This window comes from Trachypithecus francoisi, unplaced genomic scaffold (assembly GCF_009764315.1).
Source record: "Trachypithecus francoisi isolate TF-2019V2 unplaced genomic scaffold, Tfra_2.0 Lachesis_group0, whole genome shotgun sequence".
NCBI classification, from domain to species: Eukaryota; Metazoa; Chordata; class Mammalia; order Primates; family Cercopithecidae; genus Trachypithecus; species Trachypithecus francoisi.
This window is the reverse complement of record NW_022681453.1, coordinates 134664806-134678800: the sequence shown is the minus strand read 5'-3', so window position 1 is coordinate 134678800 and position 13995 is coordinate 134664806. Positions and strand designations below refer to the sequence as shown.

General features: G+C 36.0%; 1 protein-coding gene across 6 annotated transcripts in view; it reads right to left on the bottom strand.

Moving 5' to 3' along the window:
- Positions 1-1057: 1057 nt before the first annotated feature.
- The window catches only part of GOLGA4 (golgin A4), a 120120-nt gene continuing 107182 nt past the window's right edge, over positions 1058-13995 (bottom strand). For 4 of the 6 annotated variants that reach the window (XM_033212023.1, XM_033212021.1, XM_033212022.1 and 1 more), the window contains 3 exons: positions 12323-12409; positions 6230-6292; positions 1214-1725 (listed from right to left, as the gene is read on the bottom strand). In XM_033212023.1, the coding sequence (XP_033067914.1) occupies positions 6263-6292; positions 12323-12409 (117 nt within the window). In that variant the 3' untranslated portion in view covers positions 1214-1725; positions 6230-6262. Of the gene's footprint in view, positions 1726-6229; positions 6293-12322; positions 12410-13995 lie in introns of all 6 variants that reach the window. The other 2 variants (XM_033212019.1, XM_033212020.1) reach the window with 2 other exon arrangements.

Below are 13995 nucleotides of genomic sequence, written 5' to 3'. Positions count from 1 at the left end.
CTGCATAGCTGTACTGAAGAAAAATGAGCAACTCCTATATATTAAATGATTACCACCCCTGCCCCCTAAATAAATATTTAAAATCCAGCTTGTTTGCTTTCTAAGGGGTTGGCACACTACAGCCTGCAAGTCAAATCCAGCCTGAGACCTGCTTTTATAAAGTTTTGTTGGAACAAAGCTATGCTTTCATGCATTACCTATGGCTGCCTTTGCACTATAATGAGAGTTGAGAGTTGAAAGGCTGCCACAGAAACTATATAGCCTATAACATGTACTTTCTGGCCTTTATAGAAAAAGTTTGCTGCTCTCTTTGATCCTTCCTCTTTTAGACAAGGGTTAAAGAAAGAAAGTTGCATATGGATTTCACTGAGAGTCCACCATTTCTACCCTAGAAAAAGATAAGGATAAGAAGTCATATCTGTTGTCAGAAACCCTTTGGTGGGACAAAATTTTGCCAATTTAAGTAAACCATGATTTTAAAACCGAGGCTGGGGGAGCGGGGTGGTTGTGTGCTAAGAAGAGCCTCTTCTCTCACTGGAATAGTAAAGGAGTCAGCTACGGGTTATGGGCCGACCCCTCGCTTATCTGTCCCCCAGAGCTCCCCACTCTATCACAATGTAAGATATATCAGGAGAGCTAAGGTCCAGACTGGCTGGAAAACTGAGATTCCATCTTGAGGCAGAGATTGGATAATACCTAGATATTGAGTATTGTATTTCCCAGAATATGAAGGGTGTGTGAAGCCCTGTGAACAGTACCCATCTCTCAGTGTTCAGAAATTTCTCTTTCAGTAAGTTAAAAAATAATTCAAGTATGGTCTATTCCAGAGAGAGGAGGCGTTTCCAAGTTGTCAGAATCCTAAAACAGACATCATGGGGGTATTATTTCCATGCTCCTTCTAACTTGGTCATACCAAATTTGAACACGAAAATTCTTTTCAAACGCTCAACATTTAGTTATATTGACAAATAATTCCTCACTATATTCATCCAAATAGAATATGCATTCTTAACCATTGTAAAACTAGATCTCAACTGAGGAAGAAGTACAATAAACAAATGTTATATAGTAAATAAACTTTATTTATCTGTTTCTCAGAGATGACACTGCCAACAATCACAGATCTGCATACAATACAGTTATGTACTGGCTATTCACAATTTACAGTAGTGTTTTTTTCCTCTGAAAAATATAAGTACAAAAGCTAAGTAAACAATGAGGTACTGCCATTTGGGATTTATTACATGTCTTAGCTTAAAGAACTGGTCTTTAGCAAATATTCAACAGATCAACCTGAATAAAATAGTCAATTAAATGCTCTATCAGAAAAAATCCACTAAGTTTCACCTCAAAATGTATTGCACAAGTCTTTTTAAAAAATCACCCTAAAAATAAATAGGAAAGGTAAGCCGTTCTTTAAAAAGAATGGATGAAAGGATTATGTAAGCCCATAAAGCAGGTTAAGTCATTCAAAATATTTTTTAAACAACATAAAACTCTTCCCAAGAGAAAACTGAAGAAAAAACTATCACCATTTCTCCACTGATAAAATCTATTTTAAAGGCAGTCTGCAACATATCCGTGGGCCAGATTTTTCTTGGTCTTTTGGCTACATGAGAGGCCCTGAATGACAACTTCATTCTCAAAGAGTAGCAAGTGTGGACAATTTTCCAAGCAGCAGTCGCCCAATGTCACTCTTCTTCAAGATGAAGATCGGAGCCATGACTGGAAAAGAAAAAGGAAAAGAGAATAAAGAAAGGGGGGGAAAAAACCCAAAACATTTAGGTTGACTTTTTGGGAGATTTGCTTTTTCAAGTTTGAAATAAAATTCTATTCCATGGTCTAGAGACTGCAGTAAGGAAGGAGAAATAAGGCTAGGTGTGGTGGCTCATGACTGTAATCCCAGCACTTTGAGAGGCCGAGATGGGAGAATCACTTGACACCAGGAGTTCGAGACCAGCCTGGTCAACACAGCAAGACCCCATTCTTTAAAAAAAAAAAAAAAAAAAAGTAGAAATTGTTTAAATACTAAATCTTAAAGGTATCTTCTAAAAATTAACATTCTTGCAATTATGTAAACCAACCTATAGTCAGCAATCCTGGAAAATGACATTTCTAAGTGAAATCTGGAACTGCAACCATTCACCACATATTGAATGCTACCAGTTTATACAGTAACCCAGGAGTAAACACGCTGACTTGGCTGAATCTCACAAATATTGGATTGGAATTAAAGATGACAGGCTGGACTTGGTGGCTCATGCCTGTAATCCTAGCACTTTGGGAGGCCAAGGGGGGCAGATCACTTGAGGCCAGGAGTTTGAGACCAGTCTGGCCAACACAGCAAAACCCTGTCTCTACTAAAAATACAAAAATATTAGCCAGGCGTGGTGATGCTTGTACTCTCAGCTACCTGGGAGGCTGAGGCAGTAGCCTCCTACTTGGGAGGCTGGGTTCAAGAACCCAGGAGGTGGAGGCTGCAGTAAGCCGAGATCACACCATCACTCTCCAGCCTGGGCAACACAGTGAGAATGCCTCAAAAAAATAAATAAATAAAGATGAGAAAGAGCTCTTTCCTCTTATCCAGTATGCTGATTATTCTACATACTGCAATTCTCCCAGCACGACATAATAGCAAAAGACAAACAGCATTTTGGTGTGAAAATTTATGTATCATCTGGAATTAAGAAATTTAATTTAAAAATTAAAAATAGCCAGGGCAACATAGTGAGATCCCATCACTACAAAAAATACAAAAAATTAGGCAGGTATGATGGTGCGTGCCTATAGTCCCAGCTACTCAGGAGGCTGAGGCAGGAGGATCACTTGAGCCTGGGAAGTCAAGGCTGCAGTGAGCTGTGACTGTACCACTGCACTCCAGGCTGGGCAACACAGCGAGACCTTGTCGCAAAAAATAAATTAATTAGAAATGCTGGCTGGGCTTATGCCTATAATCCCAGCACTTTTGGGAGATCAAGATCGGAGGACTGCTTGAGCCCAGGAGTTCAAGACCAGCCTGAGCAACATGGCAAGACCCTGTTATCTACAAAATTTTTTTTTTTTAAATAGCTAGGTGTGGTGGCATGTGCCTGTGGTCCCAGGTACTCAGAAGGCTGAGGCGGGAGGATTCCTTTAGCCCAGGAGGTCAAGGGTGCAGTGAACTGTGTTCACACCACTGCACTCTAGCCTGGTATGACCATGCTGGGGGGCTAAAAAAAGGTTATGACAAAGCCAAAGTCTTTCTCACAATGTTTCTCAAATGAAAATGCTGGCCAAGAGTAGTGGCTCACCCCTGTAATTCCAGCACTATGGGAAGCTGAGGCAGGTGGATCACCTGAGGTCAGGAGTTCAAGACCAGCCTGGCCAACATGGTGAAATCCTGTCTCTACTAAAAATACAAAAAGTAAGCTGGGCATGTTGGCGGGCGCCTGTAACCCTAGCTACTCAGGAGGCTGAGGCAGGAGAATCACTTGAATCCAAGAGGCAGAGGCTGCAGTGAGCCGAGATTGCGCCATTGCACCCTAGCCTGGGCAACAAGAATGAAACTCCGTGTCAAAAAAAAAGAAAAGAAAAGGAAGAAAAAGAAAATGCTAAAACCGGTAGTCACATCGAGGTATGAGTTTAAAATCCCATAAAAATAAATTACCAAGTAAGATTAATAGAGGCAAACTTTCCATATATATAAGTGGATAGGGGAAGATTTAGTCTTCTCAATTTGTAAATGAACAATATGATTCACCACTCATAATGTATACTAATAGCATATTATTTATAAAACTAGTTCAACAATCATGTTGGTCCTAGGAACCTAAAGAAGACATCAACAAGATCTTCTGTTATATGTAAATTCCTTTGTCAGTTATTATTTTGAAACCTTAGCTTCATCTGTTGTGGGAAACAAAATTCAAGATCAGTTCAACAATGCTGCATCATGAAAGACAAAAAAGCTAGGAGAAGTTTTCTAGTTTAAAAAAGACTAGGAAAATATGACCACTAAATGCAATGTGAAATCTCTTGAGTAGATCCTGGATTCTAAAAAATTACGGGAGACATTATTTGGAAAACTGGAAAAAACTGAGTATTATGTACTATATATTAGTATTAGCCAATATTAAACTTCCTAAGTGTAATAACTGTACTGTATGTAGGAAAATGTCCTTGTTTTTAAAGATACATGCTAAAGTACTTAGTATATGTTTACAATTGTCAAATGCTTGCAAGCATGTTGGTAAATAATTGCCAAATTTTACAAATGGGGAATAATATATATGGAGAGAGAACAAGAGTGAGAATAAGTGAGAAAATCTGGCCAAACATTACTAGGTGAAGGGTATATGGGTGTTCACTGTACTATTTTTGCAAATCTTATGTCTGAAATGTTTCAAACTAAAAGTTGAGGAGACAGTCAATAGAAATGCTGCACAATATATATTTCCTGTGATAATCCATATTTAGTTGCAATAATATAACAAGTGCAATGCAATATTTATAATATTGTTTTTAAAAGGAAAACATTAAGATTTAATGGGTTAGCTATAGAATTTACAGTTTTTCAATGTTCACATTTATTATCAAAGTAACCTAACAAAACCATGCACTGTACTGCCAGCCACTGTAATGTGGATGACAAAAATAGACAGTTCTGGGTAATCACTAAGGCAAACCAAATAATATATATTAAAATCAAAAGGAGGCTCAAATGTAGGCACAGAAGATTTTTAAAGATAAACGCTTAGAAGGTCAGGCGCAATGGCTCATGTCTGTAATCCTAGCACTTTGGGAGGCCAAGGCAGGCGGATCATGAGGTCAGGAGATCAAGACCATCCTGGCTAAGACAGTGAAACCTTGTCTCTACTAAAATACAAAAACTTAGCTGGGTGTGGTGGCGGGTGCCTGTAGTCCCAGCTACTGGGTAGGCTGAGGGAGGAGAATGGTGTGAACCCAGGAGGTGAAGCTTGCAGTGAGTCAAGATTGCGCCACTGCACTCCAGCCTGGGTGACAGAGCAAGACTCTGGCTCAAAAAAAATAAAAAATAAAAGCTTAGAAGCTGAGGTAGGAAGATCACTTGAGCCCGAGGTAGGAAGATCACTTGAGCCCAGGAGTTCGAGACCAGCCTAGGGAAGATGGTGAGACCCCATCACTACAAAATAAAAAAAAAATCGACAGGCGACTTGTAGTCCTGATTACTTGGGAGGCTGAGGTGGCAGGATCCCTTGAGTCCAGGAGCTGAGGCAGCAGTGAACTATGATCACACTACTGCACTCCTTATTAAAAAAGGATAATAAAAGTAATAAAGGCTCTCCTTATTAAAAAAAAAAAAGAAAAAGAAAAAAAAGGTAAAAGCTTAAAAGAACGGAGAAATGTTGTATCTTGCCATTTTAAACCCTGATAGTATTATTAGCTGGATATTAACAATCACTGAGAGTATTTAACTACAGTGAAGCCCTATTAATTGTGATCTGTTTTGGTTTTGTGAAAATTCTAGCAAAGGCTGAGGTAAAGATGTATGCTACATTTTTAGGGGGTACTAAATCAACCTAAGAGCATGAAAAATATGTAGAGATGAGGGGAGAGGGTTTAAATGATGAAGACAGTCAACTGCGTTGAAACATTTTGTGTGCCTCCATTTCACTGTAATATGTTAATCAGAAAGAATCAGGTACAATTAAAGTAGGCTGCCTAAGGGTCTCTCCTCAGGACAAATGTGTTGTCTTGTGTTAAACTGTCTGATCCCAGGAAGTAATAAAGCTATACTTTAAAATCAATCTTACTAGTTTTCATTATTTCTGACTAGCCTTGACTCTACTTAGGCTAGTAGGATTAATTCTCACGAAATATACCACTTCACTTTTATCTAGAAAATGATTTTCACTTCTCTCTCACAATCATAATTTCAAAGATCATTCTTGGAAAATTAAAAACAAAAGGGAAAATAAGTTACATAAATACTTTTTTGGATTATTTAACAAAATTTCAAAGAGCAATTTTCAAACTTTCATTTACTCTTTAAAGAAACGAAATTTCCTAAAATTATGTAACTCTTACTGGTGGTAATAATTTTTAACTATTATTGATCCATATAACAGAATGAACAGAAAATACTTGTATTAACCCATAGCATAATCATATGTTCATTAAACAAGAGCAAAAGAATTCCAGCAAAATGGTTAGTATCATGCAACACATTTGATTTTTGCACAAAAGACAAAAGACATTGTTCTTCACTCACCACATGCTAACTAAGCACAGACTGATGGTTTACTCAGAAGATACCACTGCGAGGTGAAGTAAACTACAAAGCCAGGAAGAAAAAAAGCTTATTGGGTTAGTTTTAAGACTTAATATAACACATAGATTATATGTGTATATGAAGTTCATAGGATTACAGACCACACTTAAATTTTTCTCAAATCTCCCCAAATCGAGGGTGCACAGGCAAGGAATAAGGAATCTGTAATACCTCCCCCCATATCCTAGGTAAATAAAATATGTCGCTGAGATTTTACATGCAACTTTCATTTAAAGACTTAACATAATGAAAGGTGTACTGCATATTTTAAGTACATATTTACCAGTTAAATTATGGGGCAATTATTTGCTTTACAAAAGGATCTTTCATAATTCCATGAAAGTACACATTAAAATTTGATTTGCATAATCCCAATTTACCCTAAAAAGTTTTCGGGAAAATGATGATGAATTTGAAGAGTCACGTGTCTCTATGTTGAATTCTCATTCCTAACATACGTCAATTTTATCACTGAATAACTATCTTGTAATTCAACAATGTATCAGAAATGGTTTCAGGAATGGTGACCCAAACTGAAATTTCAATTTAAGGAAATTCAATCTCAAATACAGTTTTTACTGTGACAAACCTTAAATAAATTCTATGCCCCACTGTAAGATGGTCATAGTCCAAAATCATTAATTACCTTCACGGTGATTTAAAATGGCAGCATTAAAAACAAAGATTGTTTATAAAATCTGAGTCTATTCTTGGACAGTGTGGCCAACCTCAGAAACCCCATTTTATTTATTTTTCATATTTAAAGTTAGTAAAAAGCAGCAAAACCAAAAGATAAGCTAGAAAATAATATGTACAACACACACAACACAATGAGGTTAATATATCCAATCTGGCAGAAATATACAAAATCCATGTACATGGATATTCCCTATGTCTATGCTTGTTAAGTACTGAAAATCTTGAAAACAAAGTAAGTAAATGGAATGAGCAGGAAACTGGTGAACTAAACTGTAGGACATCCATATAATCGTACAATTAGCCATTGAAAAGAACGAGAACAATTTGTAATAAGTAGAATAATATAAAAATATATTAAGTGAAAAAAGCAAGCCACTGCATACTCTAATTTTTATAAAATAAGTGATAAAGGAATAACTACAAATATGTAATTCTATGGCTTAGAAAACATGGAGATATTCCCCAAACTGTTCACAGAGATGATACTGGCATAGCAGAAGTAGTTTGGAGGCTGAAGATCATGAGGGACTCCCTTTCTATGTTTCTGGCTTACAATGTTTTTTTCCAATGATCACATATTACCTTATTCTACCAATACCAGAATAAAAACCACTCTCAAGATATGTATTTGACATGTGCAATATTTTCTACAATGTGTCAGTTTTATTTGTACGTGTTTCCTGAACCCACCTTGCATGCATCTTCTGAGCCCATGCAAAGGGAAAGGGTAAACCTCGTGGAGGAATGGAAAACTTCTCTACCTAGCAATGCTGAAAAGTTCTGATGATTTTATTAATTCGGGGGGAATTTTGAAAATTCCAACAAAGGAAGAAAATGAGACGTTAATAAAATACAAGACTGGTCCAGGGCAAGGAATGATGAAGAACTACATACAACACCAAGGATCATTGTGAAAGCAAAGCTGAAGGAGAGTCAACAAAAGAGCAATTGAAATACATGACTAGAATGGACAGAGAACACAAACAAGCCAACCTTCTCCATCAAAGGAGAAATTTTCTTTAATGGAGTCATCAAGAAAACAGTGGTGTCAGTTTATGTCATTACATTTTGCTAGCACTCTAAAGAGAAAAATGTCTAAGAAAACTTTTAAAGAGGGGTTTCCATATAACAAAGGACTCTCTCAATTCTGAGATGACTTGTTACCCAATACAATAAACTTTCCTAATGAAATTATCTTAAAGAATGTAACAACATTCTCCTTTAAAAAAAATTAGGGTGTACTTCTAGGGCAGTTTTATTCAATAAAAACACAAACAATTAGACAAGCCAAGGACTTATGTATTCACTCTTACCCATACTGTGGTACTCAAATATCCAGTCTACTCTGGCCATCTAAGCTACCTAAACCATCACAAAATGAAATAGCAAGGTATAGTAAACTAAAAATTGAGAGGAAGGAAAACAGGCTGTTCTAGGAAAAACAGAGATATGTGCATTTGGCATGCGCATTTTGTTTTAACTTCTGCCTGTGTTTAGAGGCAATTCTTTTTCCTACTTGAAACAAATCTAAAACAAAATTTTATACTTTATGGGGAAAGAAACCTTAGAGATAGTATAATCCAACAATCTCATTTTACCAATGAGGGTCAAAAATATGAAAACGGTTTGCTCTAAGTCATACAGCAATCAAGCTGTTGAGATCTAGGCTTTCATCCCAGCAATATCGCATGTGGCTGGCACTCTAAGGTACTGAAGCTGGAGATGGGGGCATTTTGTGGGCTGGTGTCATCCTGTGACTTGACTCTCCTACTGATGTCTTTAATGGTTTTTATTATACACATAAATGATTTGTTTACCTTTCCAGTCTCTTTTTCCAGAAAAGATTAGTTCTACACATTGCTATAAGGAGGCTAAATAATCATCACCACCATCCCTACATTATCACTCAGTGCAGACAACTGTACTCTGGTACCCCGACAATCTTAACAAGATTATGTTAGTCTTGTGAAGAAAAGAGGCTCTGAGAATTGCCTGAGTTTCCATAGCAAGTCAACAAAGGACTAAGATTCCTTCCCTATACACCAAGATCCTCAAATAAACCAGACTGTAATTATGTTCTATAATTTAATCTTACTTAACAGATAGTGATTTCTCATCTATAAAATCTACTTGAGATTAGGTTAAACTCTGAAAATAGTAATAACTTGTATCCTCTAATGAGATTTTTTACATAAAGAGTATAAAACTCACTGAAGAAAGCAAAGTATAGTAAAGATAAGATATACTGAAAAGTACCTCAGCAGCAGTCATAGAAAGTTTTTGATTAGTGCTACAAAGTAAATGTATAATCGTCATGGTCAAAAAGCAGAGTTTTTAGAATGTATTCCTCTGATAATAGCCGATAAATAATGTAAAAACTAACATGGGCTGTACACTGTCAACAAGAAGCACGATCCACACTCTTGTAAGCATCCCAAATATTAATTTGACAGAGGGGGTAGCTTGGCAACATGTTTTAGGTTTGTTTTGGTTTTCTTATACCACCTTTTCAGCCCTTAGGCAAAAATAACAAAACACTTAGGGTTGCTGATTTTAACAGAAGTGAAACCATAGCTGCACAGTTACAAAAACTTACAGAAAAGATCCATTTTGATGTATACATTTAAAATTAATGTGATTAAATCATTTAAAAATGACTAATAAACTCCTACAGTTTTGTTTTCTATACACTTCATCATGTGCACTTTCTATTGGAAAAAGAAAAGTCATTTTCACACCTGTGTTTTGTTCTAATGAGCTACAGCTCAATGGACAGAGAGGTATGAAATTAGCTGAAATTTCTTCACGAGACTTGTTCAAAGACAGTGATTCTTATTGCTCATTTTATGAATGATGGCAATCTCTGACAAAGGTAACTCTTGCTTCAACTTTCTTATACTCATGAAACAATCATGAGTCACATTATCAAGTATCAAGAATCTCCTTAAACTGACAAAAGTTGGCTCAAATTGATTAATTCATGTCATCTCATATTTTGGGGCCTTCCTCATTTCATGTTCATCATAAAATTTCTTATTTCCTAAGCATCTTTATTATTTGAATAATATTACTTAAGCATATCTTTTTATTCATGTATGAATGGATATTACCCCTTCCCCCTAAAATGAAAAGTTCCACAAGGTCAACAACCAATGTTTTCCATATCTTCTATTTTCCTATATTTCCCGTAACAACTAGAAGAGTAGACAACTATTGACTGAACTTATTCATTAAGCAAGAGATAATGATGGATGAGACTTGCTTAAAGGAGTAGTAGAAAAGTAGAACATTCTTTCTGGGCAGGACAACCTCTGGGATAAAGGAAGATTCTTTCATGAAGGATAAGTCAGCCAACATTTCATCCCTACCTAGAATGAATACCACTGTATTCAGGAAGTAAACAGTCTGTTTTTCAAAGACTTTTTTAAAGTTAAACTTAACAAAAAGAAACTTTTTTGTCTGCTTTAAAAGAGTTTTATGGATTCACTACCTACATTTACCAATTTGATTTGTTTTTCATCAAAGCAAATCAACCAAAGACTGCATATGTATACGGAATGAAGGGGAACGTTTCCTACCACATTTGCTACAGCAGTGACTTAAGATGAGTCTACACTATACAGCAAATTCTGAGAAAATGCAGTAAAAGTAAAGTCTGCCATATTCCAACATCAAGATGATAAAGCAGCTATGGAAGAATGAATATAGATAACTATATAAAAGCCCTTTTGTATCATTTAAAATTATTTTCTTAAACTGGACCATAATGACAAAATTATGTCAACAGGCTCAAACTGTATTAGAAATTTTTATCTTCACAAAGATAGCTATTTTACCCAGTAAAGGAAAAATTTCTACTCATGGATACAAAATTTCACACTTGTAGAATTAGATGTTCATTATAATTTAAAATAACATTCTCTCTATTGATGAATGGTATACATTATAGTGACATACTTCTTTATCAAAAATATTTATAACCAGAAATAACTAGAGCAATGCTTTTCAGGCTACGAAATGCCAGGGAGTGGCGGAGGAGGGATTTTTACAAAAAACAATTAAATGCTAACCAAAATATTAGCAATTACCTCTGCAAACAGGCAATTAAGTATATAATACAAGACAATATACAATGAAGCACTGGGACAAAGGTCAGGGAATGCTAGGATGAGCTTAGAGGAGACCAAGAAGTGGTCAGAATGTGCCTGAGACATTGGGGTCCCTTCAGGGCTGACCTTGTGCAGAGGGTCAGAGGAACTTCATAAAAGGCTGTAAGTGCAAGAGGTATTATTTAGCCGGAAGGGGGAAAACCCCTCCATCTAGGTCATCCCCAGATTTTTGGTTGAGTTCTATGAGTTAGAACCAGAACAAATAGGTGATCATGTAGAGAACGAGATTTGGGCTCAAGAGAATCAAGAACTTTCGTAAGAAAATAATATGTTGGGATATGATGAGATGCTTTGGGACTTACTGACTTATGCTCTTTATTGGAGATGCTCAGACACACGCTAACCCACCATTAAGGAAAAGATGTTGGCTTGCTTTAGTGAGGAGAGAGAGAGAAGAAAACCAGCACTGGTATGATGAAATAGGTTAAGAGATTGGGAGGAGGAGGGTATTCACGGAGGGCTCTGCAGGCTACTATCAAGACAAGGAAAGGAAGCAGAAAAAGAGAGCTGAATGCAGGACCCAAATTTTTCAAGTTTTACACTCTGCCTAGAATGAATATTATTAAATTACTGGCCCAGGGCAAAACTAACTGTGGCATGGAGAATTTTGTATAATTTACACAGTGTGTGTTTCTTTCATTTTTCAATTACAGCTGACTTCACACTATGTTTTTAAAAATAATTCAGTTGTTTGTCTGATTTCCCCCGTAAGGTATCAAAAGCTCAAGAATGCTTAAATTCTTTCACCCAGAATTAATGTATTTGGAAATCAATTGGAATGAAATAAAGAACTATAATATATAAAACATCTAACATCATGATATAATTTGGTTTAAAAAATTATTATTGGATATACCCGAACAAATGTCTTTTCCATCCTTTCCAAAAACAGCCCAAGTTCTGGAAATCCCATATAGCATATATGGGTGTCAACCTCTTATATGGTATTAAATTAGACTGTTCCTTCCCTTGAGGGCATCCATTCACATTTACCCTTGGTTAAATGTCTTAGTGTAAATTCACTCTCATTTTTCAGGCTGTGATATAATAAAGATTTGAAACCTTAAAATTTATTTTACCAACTCAAAAGTCCTTATAAATGAGACAGAATATAAACAGATGGGATATCATCTTCTTCTATCTAGAGCCTACTTCTAGAACTTACCATTAGCCGAGCATCTTCTCTTTCCAAAATTTTCTGAGTCTGATCATCAGGGAACTTCAGTACAGTGGTTATAACTTTTGCCATGGTCTATAAGAAAAGCAAGAGATGATCACTAACAGACAGTGAAGCACATAAAGTCTCAACCCATTCTGACATGTTCTGCTGGTGGGATTCTTAAGTGCTCTCAATGAAAGCCACGAACAAAGAAGTATGATGTGAAGGTATTAGTCAAGGAAATAACAACACTAGAATTTCAATTTAAAAGGACTCCTTACAATGTCTAGATTTATATTATTTTAACAAGATGCATTTATAATAGCACGAAGCTATATAAAATTCTAATGCTCTTGGCCCCTTTATTAAAATAAAACTTTATTATACATTCATTTTAAAAGGCTTCTTATTTGCAGAAATCTATCTGGTAAGTGATGTATTGCCAAAACATATGCTCTAAATAATCAGATTTTAAATACCCCCATGTTCAGCTTTAACTAAATCACATCATATATCTCATAAACACGGCTACTGCATGAACATGAACATGCTCAGTAGGTATTTTTCAAGACATGCAGCACATCAACCTAATAGAAATACAAATTACATTTTAAATAAACACAAGATGTTTTATTTGGTAGAAAACATGATGAATCAAAACATTACACATGGCGGCTTGCAAAACAAGATTATAAATTGTGCAGATCTAAATAAATATACCGTAAGTCAGACTGTCACCCATAAGCTCCTGGAAAATTCTCCTCAAAGGTTGAAACTCCCTATTTTGTATCAAGATGAGATGTTTTGAGGGAGACAGAGAGGAAAGAAGATACCACTTATGAAATAAGTAGGATAACAACTTCAGTGCTTACATACAAAATCAGGTGGTAGTATTCTCCTAAAGATTCCTACAGCAGATGGAAGGGTAGCCCAGAAAACTGACTCTAACATTCCTTGATCATAGTTACAGAGACTTTGCGTATGTGGGAAGGGGGAAGGGTGGAAGTGATCTGGGGAAGGTCATTAAGGAAAAGATAATATAGTTAACCAAAAATTTTGGAGACTCATGTCATTAGGAAAAAAAGTACCATAATTATTTCCAGGAAGGAAAGGAACTAACTTTTTTAAAGTTCTTATTATATACTAAGTCTAGGCAAGACACTTTACATATTTCTAATATTTATTTCTACTAACAGATCAACTAATACTATTCCTCACAAATCCCACACATGGCAAGATTTTAGTTTCAGACTTCATCTTCCTTTTGTCTTTCGTCTTCTCCCATTTTGGTAATAAAAAAAAGTTTAGTCGGGTATGGTGGCTAACAAATGTAATCTCAACACTTTGGGAGACTGAAGTGGGAAGTGGGAGGATCGCTTGAGGCCTGAAGTTTGTGATTAGCCTGGGCAACATAGTGAGACTCCCATCTCTACAAAAAAATTTTTTAAATTAGCCAGAATTATGGCTATTTTATTTATGGCTATCTCTACAAAAAATTTTAACAATTAGTCAGGTGTTATGGCTCATGTCTGTATTACTAGCTACTTGGGAGAGGTGGGAGAATTGCTTGAGCCCAGGAATTTGAGGTTGCAGTGAACTATGATTGCATCACTGTCACTCAGGTGATAGAGTAAGACCCTGTCTTAAAAAACACAACAACAACCACAATTATATATATA